At 44.0% G+C, this 20418-nt stretch overlaps 1 protein-coding gene across 1 annotated transcript in view; it reads right to left on the bottom strand.

Annotated features, from left to right (window-relative positions):
- Positions 1-20418, bottom strand: part of tspan18a (tetraspanin 18a) — a 141182-nt gene that overhangs the window by 37878 nt on the left and 82886 nt on the right. The window contains exon 2 of the mRNA XM_028796064.2: positions 1253-1348. Within this exon, the coding sequence (XP_028651897.2) occupies positions 1253-1315 (63 nt within the window). The 5' untranslated portion in view covers positions 1316-1348. The remainder of the gene's footprint in view (positions 1-1252; positions 1349-20418) is intronic.

Genomic DNA, 20418 nt, shown 5'->3' with positions numbered 1-20418 from the left:
TGGAATCGAAGACTGGATGGGTTTCGGGGGGCTTGTTCACCCCATGTGTTTTGGCCGACTGGGAAAAATAGAGGTGCTTCAAATAAGCCTCAGTGGTGAGTTACTGGTGTTTCACAGCTCCCCCTGGTGGTGACTCACTTTTCAGTTCAGCTGCATTCTGTAACTTCACACGTGATGCCACAGGACGGGTGTGAGAAGAGTGGTGAATGCAATTGCTAGCTGCTCTGTATTTGGGCAAAACTGCCAGCTCATGGGAAGAACCGTGTGGGGTTTTCAATCCAATTTATTTTTAGTGTTTTAAATAATAATAATATAATTCATTACATTTATATAGCGCTTTTCTCAGTATGTCAGCCATGATACTATTGGTGAAATATTTGGCACAATTTGCATAAAGTCACGCCCTTTTTTGGAGATAGAATTGCACAGAGCATTCCAGGACAGGATCCTTACTACAGAAGAGCAGTCTGCTGCCCCCCCCCCCCCCTTACTCTGCTCCACCACTTGATGCACTGCTATGCCCCCCCCCATACTGCCCAACCCCACTCATAACTCCTCCCCAACACACATCAGTGGCTTCTGCTTCACAGCACTCAGTACAACAAAGGGCTTTAAATGAGCCTCACCAGCTCCCCTTAGTGGTGGCTCAGAGGAATCGCATGGGTTTCTCTATTCTCACCTTTGTTTTTCCGAGTCCTCATTTTACTTATTTTTCATCTGTGCCCTCATCTGAGAGGCAGGGCTTCACACGAGATGCCACACAGCAGGTTCGTGCGGAGTGTGAATGTCATTGCCTGATACTTTGAATGTGAGCAAACCTGCCAGGTCATGGAAAGCGTGTGTGTATTTTTTTGATTCAGTGCTTCCTTAATGCTTTAAATGTTAAAAACAACTTAATATTTGGGACAATCTGTATAAATCCTCGCCCCTCTTGGGGCCAAACTAACACACAGCATTCCAGGACAGGACCCTGATGGCAGAGGGATAGACAGTCTGCTGACCTGTAAATCAATTTTGATGCCCCACTGTGCCCCGCCCCTTTACCTCACTGCCACGCCCCGAACCTACTCTCCCCAAACTGCTTCACCCGTCGTCACATTACTCCGCCCCATCATCATAACTCCTCCTCCCCTGTGGCTTCTGCTTCACAGCACACTGGGTGATTTGGCCATCCACATGGCTGCCACTCTAGCTCCTGGCACACAGAGGGCAGCAGTGGCACATAACGGACTTTGGGGAGTGCTATACTTACAAAGATGAAGAAGTTGAAGATAAACATGAGGTACTTGATGCAGCTCAGACAGTCGCCCTCCATGGCTTCCCCTCGCTGTGCAGAGTCCAGCAGCGCCTGTGGAAAACAAAGAAACAAAGGCGGCCCGTTAATGGACTTGACTGTAAAGGGCAGTAAGGCACCTGCACACAGCACGGGCAGGAGAAGAAGGGTCCAGATCAGGGGTCTGTATTCTAAAAATAAAAAAAAATGAGGAGACACAACAGAGGGGAAACTAAAACAGAAATAAAAACTAAACGCTTCTTTTCCATTCCTGAGTCTGCGAGAGGAGGGAGCCCAGCCTAGCAGCATGTGGTACTCGGCAGACAGACAATGGAGTCGGTGACCCCAGTACGACTGCAGGGGGTCCGGCGCCGTCTCCAGCTTGATTACAAGATGGGGACAATACAAGACTTTACCAGCATTTTCATGATGTAAGATGTTAAACCTGCAGCTCGATACTCCAATCATATAGTGCCTTTCGCAGGAGACACCATTAAAAGGCAGCAATGCAAAATACAAAAACTGCAAGATTTAACTAAGAAGAGGGAAAAAAAATGAGAGGGTGGTGTAATGGGGGTCCACTAATAAAGGGACAACAAAGCTGTGATGAGCAGACGGTGAAGTCTTATAAATGAAAAAGGGGAAAGTGGCCGACTGGGGCACCCTTCACCCTGGGGCAGGTAGAGGGTGACGTGGGTCACCGGCTTATTCAGCTAAATCGCCCTGCGCTGTGTCTTCATCGCCCTCAACGCTCCAGATAAGCCCATTAGGATGAGAAATAAGCAGGCCGAGCCCCCCTCCCATGGAGCAGATGCGAATGGCCTAATCAAGTCGATAAATGGCAGCGGTTTGGGTCATAAAAAGCAAACGCCATCCAGAGAGGCACTTTGTGTAATTGCAGCCCATTAGGGGTCATTTAGCTTAATGAAGGAGAGGCACACGGAACGCCAAGACCCTTGTTAATGGGGGGGGGGGGGGGGGGGGGGGGGCACCACCTCACGGTTAATTCTCTATCAAACAAGAAGCTCGTGATTCAGTTTTTGAATTTTATTCCGCTGACAATTGTGCTGACAGTGACTGGCAGATCCTAAGTGGGCAGCATAAGCCACAGGTGGCGCAGTGGTAGTGCTGCTGCTTTGCAGTAAGGAGACTGTGGAAGATTGTGGGTTCGCTTTTGAGAACTGAGAAAAGCGCTATATAAATGTAATGAATTATTATTATTAAGCGGAGGATTTGCATAATACTTAATTACTGTATGAGCACAGGTAAGATGGGACAGGGAGACAACTAATGGAAAGGGGCTATATAGGGGGGGGACATGTGACAGAAAGACACGGAAGGCTTATGAAGTCCACAGAAATGAATGGGACAGCTCAGCTACTAGTGAAACAAACAAGCATGAAAGGCACTATATAATAGATAGATAGATAGATAGATAGATAGATAGATAGATAGATAGATAGATAGATAGATAGATAGATAGATAGATAGATAGATAGATAGATAGATAGATAGATAGATAGATAGATAGAGAGATAGATAGATAGATAGATAGAGAGAGAGAGAGCATCCGGAAAGTATTCACAGCGCATCACTTTTTCCACATTTTCTTATGTTACAGCCTTATTCCAAAATGGATTAAATTCATTTTTTTCCTCAGAATTCTACACACAACACCCCATAATGACAACGTGAAAAAAGTTTACATGAGATTTTTGCAAATTTATTAAAAAAAAAAAAATTGAGAAAGCACATGTACATAAGTATTCACAGCCTTTGCTGTGAAGCTCAAAATTGAGCTCAGGTGCATCCTGTTTCCCCTGATCATCCTTGAGATGTTTCTGCAGCTTCATTGGAGTCCACTTGTGGTAAATTCAGTTGACTGGACATGATTTGGAAAGGCACACACCTGTCTATAGAAGGTCCCACAGTTGACAGTTCATGTCAGAGCACAAACCAAGCATGAAGTCAAAGGAATTGTCTGTAGACCTCTGAGACAGGATTGTCTCGAGGCACAAATCTGGGGAAGGTTACAGAAAAATTTCTGCTGCTTTGAAGGTCCCAATGAGCACAGTGGCCTCCATCATCCGTAAGTGGAAGAAGTTTGAAATCACCAGGACTCTTCCTAGAGCTGGCCGGCCATCTAAACTGAGCGATTGGGGGAGAAGGGCCTTAGTCAGGGAGGTGACCAAGAACCCGATGGTCACTCTGTCAGAGCTCCAGAGGCCCTATGTGGAGAGAGGAGAACCTTCCAGAAGGACAACCATCTCTGCAGCAATCCACCAATCAGGCCTGTATGGTAGAGTGGCCAGACAGAAGCCACTCCTTAGTAAAAGGCACATGGCAGCCCACCTGGAGTTTGCCAAAAGGCACCTGAAGGACTCTCAGACCATGAGAAAGAAAATTCTCTGCTCTGATGAGACAAAGATTGAGCTCTTTGGTGTGAATGCCAGGCGTCACGTTTGGAGGAAACCAGGCACCGCTCATCACCAGGCCAATACCATCCCTACAGTGAAGCATGGTGTTGGCAGCATCATGCTGTGGGGACTGGGAGACTAGTCAGGATAAAGGGAAAGATGACTGCAGCAATGTACAGAGACATCCAGGATGAAAACCTGCTCCAGAGCGCTTCTTGACCTCAGACTGGGCGACAGTTCATCTTTCAGCAGGACAACGACCCTAAGCACACAGTCAAGATATCAAAGGAGTGGCTTCAGGACAACTCTGTGAATGTCCTTGAGTGGCCCAGCCAGAGCCCAGACTTGAATCTGATTGAACATCTCTGGAGACATCTTAAAATGGCTGTGCACCGACGCTTCCCATCCAACCTGATGGAGCTTGAGAGGTGCTGCAAAGAGGAATGGGCCAAACTGGCCATTACATACATATATATACATATATACATATATATACATATATACACACACATATATATATATGTAATGTGTGTGTGTGTGTATGCTACATGTATAGCACTTCACCACAAAGCCTTTTATACTGTAACACAGTCAACCTTTATATAACACACTTAGTTATAAAACCGTACAACAGAGCAATTCACAGCACAAATACCCTTTATATAGCGCCTTTACCAAACACTATTGCAGAACTTTTTTTTTTTTTTTTTTTTTAGAGTGCAGTCAAGCATTATGTAACCCCTTCATCTATCAAACGCTATCACAAAGCATTTTCTAGACCTTTATGTAGGACCCTTATCTACAGAACTTCACTACACAGTATTTTGCAATCAGCCTTTCTGTAGTGTCCTCACCTATAAACCCTAACCACACCGCATTTTATTGAACATTCTCCCTTTTTAAATGTCGGTCAGAGTGGTGGCTCTGAGGTTAGGGGTCTCGGTTCGAATCCTGTAAATGGCAAAAGCGACTCTACTCCGTTGGGCCCTTGAGCGAGGCAGACCCCTTAACCTGCAGTTGCTCCCTCCTGGGTGTGACATTAACCTGCAAGCAGGTCCTACAACTTGGGGGTTGGCAGTAGGGTTGGCACTCCAGCCACTGTAAAAAAAAAAAACAAACCTCCTCACAGTTCTTCTAGTGTGGTACTGAGGTGGCACCCGCTACACTTGGGTCCCAATCCAGGTGGTACGTCATGTAATCAGTGCCTGCTCCCATCCTCTCCTTTTTTAAAGTGTCTTTACCTAACAGACACAATGTATTACAGAGCTGTCTCTCTTTATATAGCGCCTTTCCTACCGACCACTACCATAATTATACTATGGCTGCTTTTGTATTAGACTGAATCCATCAAGCAGCACCACAAAACTGTTTTTCTTTTTATAGCACCTTTCCTTCACAGACAGCTCTGTCACACTCCTAGTGGACCCTTTTGTACCGTCTGGCCCCCCTTATTTAGCACCTTCCCTAATCGGCCACCCTGACAGAGGATTTTGTAAAGAAATCAGCATTTATACCGCATCTGTCCCACCAAACGCTACCATACTGGACTTACGGTGCAATCTGACTTTAGATGACCCCGGACTGCAGGACGTCTAGTAACCTCCATTTTATAGCACTTTTCTTGCAGAAGTTTGCACAGCGCCCAAGATTCTTACTGCACTTTTCTTCATAAGCCTCACCCTTGTATGTTTTAAGAGAGATATGGCACTCTATATAGCGCCTTTCCCATTAAGCTCATTTTAGTAGACGGCGGCTGGCAGAAGAGCGGACAATTGATAAAGATGTCAAACCCAAGGGGCCAGGCTGTGGAAGTGAGCAGCAGGCACTGAAGCCTAGCAATGTTCAGTCCGGTCACACGAGGGCAGCACTGAGCTTCTATCGCTGCCCACCCCGTGACAAAAAAAAAAAAGCAGGCAGGCACTTTGGTTTCTGGGCCGCAGAACTGAAATCTGCAAACCATTACAGAGGACCCTAATGGTGGCCATGGAAACCAACAAACACTAAGCCCGGGGGGCTTCGTCTGCTGACGACGGGAGGAGCTGCCAGGAAAAACAGAAGCGCCGACTCCGTCCAAAGTCACACATGTGCTTACACTTAACATTAACAGAAAGAGAAAGGAACAAGCCGGCCGCGCACGAGGAGTTCATGTTAGCATTGCAATAAAACACAGAAGAACAAGTCAGACGTCAGGAGGCTTCAGCGCAGCGACTTGTTAACGACGTGCCGCCTCGCCGCGTGCTGCAGAAGAGAGCTTTGTAAAAAAACAAAGAAGTAGGAGGAGGAGGAGGAGGAGAAGAAGAAGTCCTCAGAGACTGGTGCAGCATGAAGGAGATTTATTTGATATAGCGCCTTTCCCAATCAATCACTCACTGTACATTTTACGAGGCACAGCACTTTTGAGTCCATCCATAAAACTTAAGCAATGGACACTTACAAAACACCCTTGGCAATCAATCTTTATTTTATATAGCGCCTTTCCCAATCAATTCGACTGACTCTTCATGTTATCAGTCAATGCAATGACAGAAGCCTTCAGAAACAGCGATTAAGCAGTCAAGTTTGAAGCAGTTTTAGCATTACAAGATGAGTCAAGGAGTGCATCGGGAGTAGCAAAGGGGAATTAAAACATACAGATAGTGAAATAATGGACGCTGTAAACTTAGACTGTGGTGGGTTGGCACCCTGCCCGGGATTGGTTCCTGCCTTGTTCCCTGTGTTGGCTGGGATTGGCTCCAGCAGACCCCCGTGACCCTGTGTTCGGATTCAGCGGGTTGGAAAATGGATGGATGGATGTAAACTTAGAGGGTGGCACGGTGGCGCAGTGGGTAGCGCTGCTGCCTCGCAGTTAGGAGACCCGGGTTCACTTCCAGGGTCCTCCCTGTGTGGAGTTTGTATGTTCTCCCTGTGTCTGCGTGGGTTTCCTCCCACAGTCCAAAGACATGCAGGTTAGGTGAATTGGCGATTCTAAATTGTCCTTGGTGTGTGCCCTGCAGTGGGCTTGTTTCCTGCCTTGCGCCCTGTGTTGGCTGGGATTGGCTCCAGCAGACCCCCAGGACCCTGTAGTTAGGATATAGCGGGTTGGATGATGGATGGATGTAAACTTAGAGGACTTCACAGATGAGGAAGTGGATAACCTCCAGCAGTAACAGGGACTTTTAAGGAGGGATTTGGAAATTATATAGGGAGAAGAGCTGCTCAGATTAAATAGGCTGAAATCAGACAAATCAGACCAGGACCAGATAATATTTACACTCAAGTTCTTATTGAGAACAAATAGAAACCCTTGACGCATATTTTTAGGAAGTCACAGCACACTGGGGGGATTTTGAAGGACTGAAAAATGTCAAATATCATCCCATTATATAAAAAGGGCGACCGGGCAGATCCAAGCAACTACAGGCCAGTAAGCTTAACGGGCATCAAAGGAAAATGAATGGAAGGAATTATTAAGGATAAGATTGAGCAACACCTGGCAAGGACAGAAGTTATTAGGAACAGTCAGTGTGGGCTCAGAAGAGGGAGGTTGTGTTTTACTAACAGGCTGGAATTCTATGAGGAGGCAACAAAAGGATACGACCAGAATGGAGCAGATGAGATTATTGATGTGGACGTTCAGAAAGCATTTGATAAGGTGCCACATGAGAGGGTGGGCATCAAACTAAAAGAATTGGGAGTTCAGGGTGTGGTGTGTCGATGGGTGCAGAATTGGCTCAGACACAGGAACGGTGATGGTGTGAAGAACCTCATCAGAATTGGCCGATGTTAAGAGTGGTGACCAGCAGGGGGCAGTGCTGGGGGCTGCTGCTGCTATTTTTAATATCTATAAATGATTTACACTGCGGTGGGTTGGCACTCTGCCCAGGATTGGTTCCTGCCTTGTGCCCTGTGTTGGGTGGGATTGGCTCCAGCAGACCCCCGTGACCCTGTGTTCGGATTCAGCGGGTTGGATAATGGATGTATGGATGGATAATTTACATAGGAATATAAGTAACAAGCTGGTTAAGTTTGCAGAAGATAGCAAGTTAGGTGGATTAGCAGATAATCTGGAATTTGTTAAATCATCAAAGAAGGACTTGGGCAGCAGACAGGCTTGGGCAGATTTGTGGCAGATGAAATTTAATGTCAGAACATGTAAAGAATTACACATATGAAGTGAAAATGTGAGGTTTGAATACACAATGGGAGGTCAGAAAATCGAGAGTATCTTATGTATAAATGCCTATGCGTTGAAGTATGTCCGTCCAGCCTGGAAGTGTGAGGCTACAGCATGAAGTTCAAAGAAAGTGACTCTGTTGGCAAAGTGAAACCGCCAAGAAAAGAAAGAACCTCGCTTAGCTGCTAATAGACAAGCGAGGCGAGCACATCAGCAAAACGAAACCAAAGAGAACCTCGCTTAGCTGGTAAAGCACAACCGATGTGATTGACTGATTGAAGTGCAAGAATCCATGGTTTCTAGGAGCCTGGGTTTTATACAGCATGGGCCTACACAGCTAGTACCTTATAGAAGGATTGAGGAGTCATAGTGGACTCTAAGCTATCGACTTCCAGACAGTGTTCAGAAGCCATTAAGAAGGTTCACTGAATGTCAGGTTATATAGCGCCTTAATGTATGGAGTACAAGTCACAGGAGGTTCTGCTCAAGCTTTATAACACACTGGTGAGGCCTCATCTGGGATCCTGGGAGCAGTTTTGGTCTCCAGGCTACAAAAAGGACATAGCAGCACTAGAGAAGGTCCAGAGAAGAGCAACTGGGCTGATTATGGGGGGCTATAGGGGATGAGTTATGATTAAAGATTAAAAGAGCTGAGCCTTAAGGAGATGAAGAGGAGACCTGACTGAAGTGTTTAAAATTATGAAGGTAGTTAGTCCAGTGGATCGAGACGGTGACTTTAAAATGAGTTCATCAAGAACACGGGGACACAGTTGGAAACTTGTTATGGGGAAATTTTGCACAAACATTAGGAAGTTCTTCTAAAAGACTCGTAGAATAAGCGACCAAGTAGTGTGGTGGGCAGCAGGACTTTAGGGACTTTCAAAACTCGACTTAATATTATTTTGGAAGAATGAAGTGGATAGGATAGGAATAGCGAGATTGGTTCACAATTAAACCATCAGGGAATCGTCTCCTCTCAAAAACGCTTTCACTTCAGCGACACCTGTCTTCTTAACCTTGTATTACAACCCACACATCTGTCCACATGTCCACAAATACAGGAAGGGCTGCGTATCATCAGTCAATCAGTGTGTCCCCATGCTAATTTACATATAGTCACGCCTCTCTTGAAGGGCCCATGCTTCTGATTGGTTACAACTGATTTACTTTTTGGATCAGAGCTGTAGAGTTAGATGAACTGCTTGTGCACATGTGTGTGTGTGTGTGTGTGTGTGTGTGTGTGTGTTTGTCAGTAGCCTGGCATTGCTGGTGCTTTGTCTGTTCATCACCGGCCCCTCCTTCACTCCATGTTTACCGATTCAGAAATGGAGATGCCCCACTTCACCAAATGCACTTTCTATAATAAGGCACCCTGAAGAAGGACATCCTAGGCAACAGAATGTGAAGAGGCGTTAAGAGCCTGAGGTGTCACGTGCAAAGAGTGACAATGAGAAAAGAACCCGCGGTGTGGCCCAGAAGACCCTGGCATGACATGTGCCAGCTCAAAATGTAAAAGAATGGTAATGGACTGGGAAACGGAACTGACAAAATGGGGCAAAAGAAAAGTGGAATCAATAAATGGGCAAAAAAAAAAACAAAAAAAAAAAACAGGTGTGGAGACAAGAGGGCCAGGAAATGGCAGGATAGAGCAAAAGAATGTCACGAAAATCAAAATAACATTAAAAACAATCGTGGAAATGGAAGATTAAAGAGCAGGCGGAGGTCTGTTTAGGAGTCCGAAAATGAGGACACTGATTCTGAGAGCCGCCATCTTACACGGGGTCACTACATCACATGCCCAGCAACAGCTCCCAGTAACCATAAACCAGATGCCGGTGTCCATGCAAACCATTTTTAAAATGGCTGTGCTCGTGGGCTTTCAAAAAATTACCATGAAATAATAAATACATAAATCAAACATTAAAAATATCCATCCATCCATCCATTTTCCAACCCGCTGAATCCGAACACAGGGTCACGGGGGTCTGCTGGAGCCAATCCCAGCCAACACAGGGCACAAGGCAGGAACCAATCCCGGGCAGGGTGCCAACCCACCGCAGAACATTAAAAATATTTTGATTAATATCAAATATTTGATTTGTCTTCAATTTTTTTTATTATAAATTGATCTATTTGTATGGAATGATTACAATAAAATTAATAAATAAAATAAAAAAAAATATTTTGATTAATATTTAGAATTTCTGATTGATAATACTCCAATGTCAAAACAGCAAATGAAAGAGCAGGTGTAGATTTGTTTGAAAAACCCGAAAATGTGGATATTAAAACTTGGGAGCCGCCATCTTACATAGGGAAAAGGAAATGATGACAAGTTGCCATGTCAGTTCATCACATGACCGGCAACAGTTTTAGTAACCGCAACCAAGATATCGGTGTCCATCCAAACAATATGGCTATGCTCATGTATTTAGGAAAAAATGATGACAAGAAAATAATAAATATGAATCAAATATAATAATCCAAAATAAATTTGAATTAAAAAAATACACAAAAATCAAAAAGGAGGATGAAAGAGCAGGCATAGTTTTGTTCTGAAATTCAGAAATGTGGATACTAAAGCTAAGTGCCGCCATCTTACACAGGGAAAAGGAAATGATGTCATGAAGATGCATTGCAGTGTCACTACATCACATGACCAGCAGTAACCTTAGTAACCATAAACAAGATGTTAGCGTTAATGTAAAAAATATACAAAACGGCTGTGCCTGTGCATTTTAAAAAATGACAATAAGCCATGGTGACGCGTCACCACCTCAGTTCATCACATGACCGATAACAGCCTTAGTAACCATAAACAAGAAGTCGGTGTCCATGCAAGCAATTTTGAATATGGCAATGCTTGCGTATTTAAAAAAATGAATATGAATCAAATATTTTTAAAAATAAAACCCAAAAATCAAAAAGGCGGATGAAAAAACAAGTATAGGTTTGTTCATGATGACAACAGTGCAGTGTCACTACATCACATGACCGGCAGTAACCCTAGTAACCATAAACAAGATGTCAGAGTTCATGCAAATAATTAGCAAAATGGCTGTGCTTGTGTATTTTAAAAAAAGTGACAATAAGGAAATGATAAAATATGAATTGAATAAAAAAATATTTTAAATTGTATTTATACTCTTGGATCGATAGCGTTCATCTATTTAAAAGGGCAGATGAAACATCAAGCGTTGGATTGTTCAGAAATCCAAAAATGTGGACACTGAAGCCTGAGAGCCGCCATCTTACACAGGGAAAAGGAAACGATACCATAGTGATGTGTCGCCACAACAGTTCACCACATGACCAGCGACGGCCTTAGTAACTATAAACAAGATGTCGGTGTCCATGCAAACAATTGGCAATATGACAATGCTTGTGTAGTTAAAAAATATGACAACAAGAAAATACTAAATATGAACTAAACATAATAAATATGAGCCAAAAATTATAAACATTAATCAAACAATATTTGATTGTTTGATTGCCTGGAACTTGGAGCTCATTTTGAGTTCTACATGGGGCATTCATTTGTAAATACTTGGGTGGACTTAACTCGTGGAGGAACTGAAGTGACATCATGACAATAGGATTTGAGGTTCAAAGCTTTACCCACTACTCCACTCTGCCTGTGTTCACAAAATAAGAAATAAGGTAGAAAAGATAACTTAAGTGTAACACCGTAACCTGAAAATCAGGACAATAACAGTGGGTGTTCACCACACACCATGGCCACTAGCCACTGGTGCTTCTGCAGATCGTACTGTATGACAGCAGTCAATCTGTGCCACCACTAACCAGGCAGCTTTACAGATTGCACATGACACTGCTGCACATCACGCTAGATGTTGCCAATACACACAAACTCAAGGACCGTCTAAATCCATGGCGGATAGTAGCTGGCACCACCAAACATTACGACGTCTATCTGCAGATGCCACCGCACATCATATCAGTCAGTGCTTCAACACCTCATGGCTACTAGCAGCTGGATCTTCTGCAAATCAACCCGGATGACAGCAGTCAAATGGTGCCACCACTCGCCACAGCAGGTAGCAGCTGGCATTGCTGAACACCATCTTAATTCCAGATGGCAAATGCCACCATACCAGGCAGCTTTAGAGATAGCAAATGACAATGCCACACATCATGGTAGATGTTACCAATACACCCTATGACAGACAAAGTCAAGGATCATCTAAAACCATGCTGGATGGTAGCTGGTACCACCAAGCATTATGACGTTCAACTGCAGATGGCACTGCACATAATATCAGTCAGTGCTTCCATATATTACGGCTGCTAGCAGCTGGTGCTTCCACTAATCTTACAGGATGACAGCAGTCAATCTGTGCCACCACTCATCGCAGTAGGTAGCAGCTGGCACTGCTGAATGCTAGCTTAATTCCAGATGGCAAACCCCACCATAACAGGCAGCTTTACAGATAGGAAATGACACTGTCACATATCAGGTAGATGTTGCCAAGTCACCCTATGACAGACAAACTCAAGGACCATCTAAATCCATGCCGGATGGTAGCTGGCACCACCAAACACTACGATGGCTATCTGCAGATGTCACCACACATCATATCAGTCAGTGCTTCAACACCTCATGGCTACTAGCAGCTGGATCTTCTGCAAATCATACCGGATGGCAGCAGTCAAATGGTGCCACCACTCGCCACAGCAGGTAGCAGCTGGCATTGCTGAATGCCAGCTTAATTCCAGATGGCAAACACCACCATAACAGGCAGCATTACAAATAGCAAATGACACTGTCACACATCATGGTAGATGATGCCAATACACCCTATGACAGACAAAGTCAAGGATCATCTAAAACCATGGTGGATGGTAGCTGGTACCACCAAGCGTTATGACGTTCAACTGCAGATGGCACTGAACATCATATCAGTCAGTGCTTCAACACCTCATGGCTACAAGCAGCTGGATCTTCTGCAAATCAAACCGGATGACAGCAGTCAAATGGTGCCACCACTCGCCACAGCAGGTAGTAGCTGGCATTGCTGAATGACAGCTTAATTCCAGATGGCAAACACCACCATAACAGGCAGCTTTACAAATAGCAAATGACACTGTCACACATCATGGTAGATGTTGCCAAGTCACCATATGACAGACAAACTCAAGGACCTTCTAATCCATGGCGGATGGGAGCTGGCACCACCAAACACTATGATATCCATCTGCAGATGCCACCACACATCATATCAGTCAGTGCTTCAACACCTCATGGCTGCTAGCAGCTGGTTCTTCTACAGATCATAAAGTTTGACATCAGTTGATTGGTGCCACCAATCACCACAGTATGTAGCAGCTGGCATTGCTGAATACCACCGTAATTCCATGTGGCAAACACCGCTGTACCAGGCAGCTTTACAGATAGCAAATGACACTGACACATAGAGAATCTCAAGGACCTTTTAATCCATGACGAATGGCAGCTGGTGCCACTGAATACTACGACGTCCATCTGCAGATGCCACCGCACATCACGTCAGCCGGAGTTTCAGCACATCATGGCATCTGAAAGCCGATGCTAACTAATACAGGGTGATGCTAATGGGCGGGGCCCCAAGTTATGATGCGTTAACTCGCATAATAATGAAGCGATAGAAACGAAATACGCACAGTGCATACCTTGATAGATGTGTAAACGAGCCAATCACATTCGGTGTTGGAATTGGTCGCCTTTTTCTTGCAAACTCCAATCGAAATGGCACTCCGCATTGCCAAAGGGGTATCTGCAGGCATTGTAGGGGGTGTTGGCAGCACTTTTCCCGTTCAGTGTTTTTGCTGTCATTGTCCCTGCTCTTGTACACTTTTTTTTTCAGTGCTCCCCAAAGGAAGAAGTTCGGAGGTGACAGATGCGGGGAACGAGGTGGCCATAGTCCCTTTGAAATGACCCGATTCAATCTCTGCCATGCTGCGAGCTGATGTGTGACGGGTTGCCCCATCTTGCTGGATGTCACCTTCTCTGATGTCACGGTCATCCAGTTCACTCACAAATAAGTCAAAAGGAGCGCTATATCTCACTTGTTCATACGTTTACCCAGGAATACTATTTTGTTTGGATTGCTTCATCATTAAGACAGCAGTACATCATAACCCAGGGCCCTGCCTATTAACATCACCCTGTGGTACAGCATAGTGGGTAGCAAGTTGGACCAACACGCATCATCAGAGGTTACCAGCTGGGTGCCACCAAATGTCATGGCACCATTCAAGTTAATGTCAAATGGTAGTTACCTGGTATCACGTTTATCAGACATCAGAGGATGCCAGCAGATGCCCACAACACACCATACAGCTGGCACAAATCAAACGGCATTTCAATTAACTAAAGACACTTAGTTACATAAAGCACCTCGACAAACAAAGTTTGTCTGGCTGGCTACAAGAGAGTGAGACCTGAAAAGTGGACTCGTTAAATTGAAATAAACTGATTCGCGAGGATGATGAAGCAGCTCCTCTTGCCCAGGCTCTCACCCACACAGAGTCCCAGTGCCATTTCACGTTCTTCCCTTTGCTCGTCATACGCTACACTATGAATGTTTGGTCACATAGTCTGCCATGATTTTTGAGGGAGGAGGTGATTCAAAACAAAAGATTAACAAAGGCAAACGAATTAGCAGGAAATTGATGTTACGGTTAAGTCACATAATGGGTTTGCTCCGTGAGGGGTGGGAGGGCGTCACATTTTTACAATCCACCATTTTGATTTTGCAGAGTCCAGAACAGGATTGTACTTGTGTTCACCATTATTAATTACAACTTCCTATATAAAGAATGGCACAGACAGCCCACACGGCCAACCCAAGGATAAAAGGGGGTCTCCAGGACCACCACATCAATTATCACCCTACCCCACCCTACAAAGCCCAGTTTGGCTTAATAGACCACTGGCTGGAGCTCAAAATGAGAATCTCACAATAACCAGCAGAAATGCTGCATCTGAATTCCATCTTTATGCACCCCCAACCCTGTGCTCATTGACAGGTACTGAAAAGTGAAACTAAAGAACCGAAAAAATCAATGACACATCAATTTCATGCCCTTACAGTGCCTGGGCACCTCAATTCCTGAATCCTTCCTAAGACACTGAAGCTTCTGCCCATCATTAGGAAAGGCTCCTCATTAAAAAGAGCCTGGAAAGCAAACCGGTTCGAACCACCCGAGCTTAAACGGTAGTCCGGCTTCACTCCATATATTTAAAAAATTTTTATGTCATCAAAAAATGTGCTTCACATTAAGCCTAAGAGAAACTCTTCCCACTACTCTATGATATAGCGCCTTTCAAAGGTAAACACCTCCCAAGGTGGAATATGGACCTCCTGGTAAGAAGCTAAAGACCTCACTGCTTCATCCTGCCGAGGCCTCTAGATGCCAAGCATCTGCTCACTTAATTTGCATTTGATTTTTTGAAAAATTAATCACATTTTAAACAATGAATTATTCATGAGTTAATTATGTTCTAGGCCCAGCACCTGTAATTATTTTTTTTTTCTAGGACAAAGTTTCATTTTTCATGCCTTCATTTTATGTTTTTCATTCAACAGGATATTAAAGGCCTTGTGCCTCTTTGAAATTAAGACAGCGCCACCTAGTGGGCTCAACTAGAAACCATCAAGTGAAAATCCCACCACTGGCTCATTTAGAAAAAAAATCTCTTAGTGTGACCCTTGAGGGGTCTGTTTGTGCACTGGTGGTAAAAGTGACATGAGGTAAGGCGCTATATAAATGACACCACAGAAAAACACACTGATATTTTATATTTGCACTTCTTTACCTGTACTGAATTAAACAAGACTGGCAATGTTACAACATCATGTACCATTTTTATTTATGGTACCCCCTAAACCCACCCTGGCTTACTGCTTTATTTATTAGGCAGATAAATATGAAAGGCACTATATAAGATAGATAGATAGATAGATAGATAGATAGATAGATAGATAGATAGATAGATAGATAGATAGATAGATAGATAGATAGATAGATAGCGGCACGGTGGCGCAGAGACCTGGGTTCACTTCCCAGGTCCTCCCTGCGTGGAGTTTGCATGTTCTCTCTGTGTCTGCGTGGGTTTCCCCCAGGTGCTCCGGTTTCCTCCCACAGTCCAATGACATGCAGATTAGGTTAATTGGTGATCCTAAATTGTCCCTAGTGTTTGCTTGGTGTGTGGGTGTGTGTGTGCACGCACTGCGGTGGGGTGGCAGGGGGTTTGTTTCCTGCCTTGCGCCCTGTGTTGGCTGGGATTGGCTCCAGCAGACCCCCATCACCCTATAGTTAGGATATAGCTGGTTGGATAATGGATGGATGGAAGTATACATATAAATCACCGCTCTATTTCCAACCGTGTGACACAAATGGTGACTGTGGAACCAGCAGAGACGTGCGGTCAGGGAAGATTGGTGAGGCTTATGAAAGGCACTATAGATAGATAGATAGATAGATAGATAGATAGATAGATAGATAGATAGATAGATAGATAGATAGATAGATAGATAGATAAGAAAGGCGCTATATACTTTGTAGACAGATACAAATATAAAGGCACTACATACATCTAAATGTGAAAGCATTAGACTCACAGTGAAATCCCACTGCTGACACTCTCACTCTCTGTTTCTTAAGCTCTCCGTTTACACACAGGTGTTATAAGTGAGACACTATAGGTAAGGCACTACATAAATCCCAGCACTCTCCCATTTTACATTTGAACCCTTATTTTATATTAAACCTAAACTATTGAGTGCCTGGCGATGTTAACCATCCAACCTTCACCCAGCCAGACTTATTGCTCTTACTGGAGAGTTTATTACTGACCGCTGCAAGTCTAGTTTGTGTTATATAGCGCCTTTCATGGTCTCAAGCTATTTTACAAAGCTGACAAGCTCACAGTGCATCACAAGTAACAAGGGCCAATGGTGGAAAATAAATGCAGTGGACCTGCAGGAATGGGTGAGAGCCGCATGCCATCTGCCGCGTGTCTTTCACTTCGCCGGGTGCCACCTTCCTGCCGTCTTCCAACGTGAAACAAGTTGCACGCTCATCTGCAAATGAAGTGACACCCCAAGGCGCCGCGTCAGGAGCTTCACGTGAAAATTGGATCAGACGACAGTGGAGCAGCTGCTGCCTTCAGACTCGACCGACTTGCTTGGCATCTCCTGTCTTAACTAAAGAGCCCAAATTCTGAATGCCAAGGCTTCTGCACTTCATTGTGTGAGTGCCGGCTGTTTTCTTTGATACTCGTGCCTGGAGAAAACAAGTGAATGCTTTAACCTGGTGTGCCATCCCTCCTTATTGTGTACTCTGCATCACAATCAATGTCCTTCTGCAAAGCTCCCAGTTTGAACTTTTTATGAATTAAGCGCTTGGATGAAATTTCTTTGAGCATCGAGATTCTCAGTTCAGATGCCACCTCATGTTCATGGCAGATTCCACTAGGCAGTCCGGCTTCTCCCCCAAAGTCCTGGCAAAACGCTACACGCTGGCGCCCCCTTGTGGCTACTGCTGCTAGGACAGGTGCCTCGTCCCTGTAACCAAAAGGAGAAAGCAGTTCAAGAAGACACCTGTCTGACTGTACAATGGCACACCCAACTAAAGTGTCGATGGATCTGCAAGTGTTTGTCATGTGCTATATAGCGCCTTTCATGCTGAGCACCACCTTAAAAATGCTCAAACACCTGACCAACATGTATATCAATAAAGTATATGGCAACTGTGAAAATGTTTTACAAAAGAGCCACTCTGTCGATGGTTTATATAGCGACTTTCATCGTGACTGAAATCTCAATACTCCTTAGAGAACACCTGCTCAGTCACTTTGTTAGCTTAGCTCTGCCTCAAAGCGTTTCACTAAACTACCACCACTGTAGGGTCAAACAGCCCCTCCAAAACACGTCTATCAACATCAGAGCAATCAGAATGTGCTGTAGGAATAGTCTGCTTTATATAGTGCCTTGCACAGTGACGTCTGGCAAAATAAAGTTTAGTGATCAGCCGGTGGTCTGCAGCACCTTCACAATGAAGTTTTTCCCCCAGAACTCTAACAACAAGGCTATGCGTTGCACCAATTTCTGATTAATATGGCGCCTTGCAAAGACGGTCAGAGCATCAGCTGGGGAAAAAGTACAGAGTTTATAAAAATGCAGAATGTCAACAGGGAGAGCATCACAAAAAAAAAAAAGAAAGACACCACATTAGAAATGACTGAGGGGCTGATAAACGATGGAAACAACTGAACCAAATTAATACTGAAGAAGTCAACACTGAAAAGGCGCTACATACAATAGATAATGAGAGACACCAGAAATAGAAAGAGACATTCGAAAGGCTCTGTATAATACAGGAGAGGTGAAAGACACTATATAACTTGGTAAGACAAAAAGATAGATAGATAAAACAAACGACAACATTTATGAATATAGCACATTGTAGCTCAGTGACAGACGCTACACTTAATAAGCTGATACATAACAAAGGCACCATTTTATAGATATGGATAGACGGTGTATGGTATTTTATATTATACATATATATACATACATACATATGTCAACAGTATAGATAGATAGATAGATAGATAGATAGATAGATAGATAGATAGATAGATAGATAGATAGATAGATAGATAGATAGATAGATAGATAGATAATGGAAGGCACTAGATAAATAGATAGGTAGATAGATAGATAAAAGGCACTATATGAGATAGATAGATAGATAGATAGATAGATAGATAGATAGATAGATAGATAGATAGATAGATAGATAGATAGATAGATAGATAATGGAAGGCACTAGATAAATAGATAGGTAGATAGATAGATAAAAGGCACTATATGAGATAGATAGATAGATAGATAGATAGATAGATAGATAGATAGATAGATAGATAGATAGATAGATAGATAGATAGATAGATAGATAGATCTTCCATTATCTATCTATCTATCTATCTATCCAGGATGGATAGATAGATAGATAGATAGATAGATAGATAGATAGATAGATAGATAGATAGATCTTCCATTATCTATCTATCTATCTATCTATCCAGGATGGATAGATAGATAGATAGATAGATAGATAGATAGATAGATAGATAGATAGATAGATAGATAGATAGGTATGAAAGGCACTACATAAAATAAACCATTGTGAAATATGCTATATGAAACAATACATATAGATATATGAAAGATGCTATATAGGATGGGTAAACAGAGAGGTATATATGAAAGGCGCTATATAAAATAGACACTTTATTGATCCCTAGGGACATTTTTCCAAAATAAGGGTCTCACTGGTCAGGGGTCTTCATGTATTTCCCGACTCAGACCTATGCCAGGTGCGGCACTACGTCAGAGAGAACATTCCCAGTATACATGAAGGCCATAATGACCTGCTCTAGTGTTTTTCAAGTATGTACTCAGTCACTGTTGTATATAGCGCCTTGCACATTAAGCCTTATCAAATAAGCTAGCGTATTCATTTTAATCTTTCCTAACTCTGATGCCCTCGTTGTCTTCATTACTCCACTGAACTTAACCTTCATTTAGAAGATGGATGTGAGGATGAATGAGTGGCTGGATGACCCAAAAGACTCCTTCGCCCGTCTGTGTTTATAGCGCTTTTTCACAAAGCAACATTATAATGAAGATGACTGAAACTTTCAAAGAGCAGGAGAGGGGTGCATTGGTCAGTGCCATGTCTCCAGCACTTCAGGCTCAAATCCCACCTGGCCTGGTCACTGCAGTGGTCTCCCTGTGTCTGTGCCTCCTCAAGCCCCTAGGTGATTAGCTGGGCATTTCAGGCAGACGGGCAGACAGCACTGGGCACGAAGCTCCCTTGTGAGGGTCTGTGGGCACTGACAGCCTGCTTATATCCCTAATTCAAGTTCAGCTTGGTGTCTTTTGCAGTCATGCCAGGCCCATTCATCTCCTCCCCACATGACTCAGTGGGATGGCAGGGCAGCAAGCTGGCAAAGAAGCAGCCATCCAACACCCGAGGGTCTGGATGCCAGTGGAGCTGGAAGTCATTAGAGTGGAGACCACTGGGAGGCAATTAGAAGAGAAAAATTAACAGAAAATATTCGACGTGTGGCAGCTTGCTGGGAATCATCATCTGCCGTCAGGGTTTGCCAACAAGTCTCGGCAGCAGGTGGGTAACAGCCAGCCCTCCCCCTGCCCTTTGGCATCACAGCACAAGATCCTTCCCCCCCCACTGCCCCCCCCCAACGCTGTCACAGCTGCAGTCTCCCAGTGCACAAAGGATGCAGACGAGCTGCCTTTACATAGTTAAAAAATCAAAACGCTCCACAAATCTGTACTGTGGGCATTGCCAGAGGGGCACAGCTGGCACCACTCCCAGGTGTTCACACAATACAAGAGAACATTCAAAGTTTACACTAAGTAGTCTCAGTGCCCCTCAAATCAGGCCACTAAATGCTTTTTGATAGGAGCCAAATGTCCTGGACTGGGCACCCTGGAGAACACGCCATGTGGAGAGCAACTGGGCATTTCTGCCTTTGGAGGCTT

This window comes from Erpetoichthys calabaricus, chromosome 2 (genome assembly GCF_900747795.2).
Source record: "Erpetoichthys calabaricus chromosome 2, fErpCal1.3, whole genome shotgun sequence".
In the NCBI taxonomy this organism is placed as follows: Eukaryota; Metazoa; Chordata; class Cladistia; order Polypteriformes; family Polypteridae; genus Erpetoichthys; species Erpetoichthys calabaricus.
The sequence above is the reverse complement of the archived record's forward strand: the minus strand, read 5'-3'. Positions and strand labels throughout refer to the sequence as shown.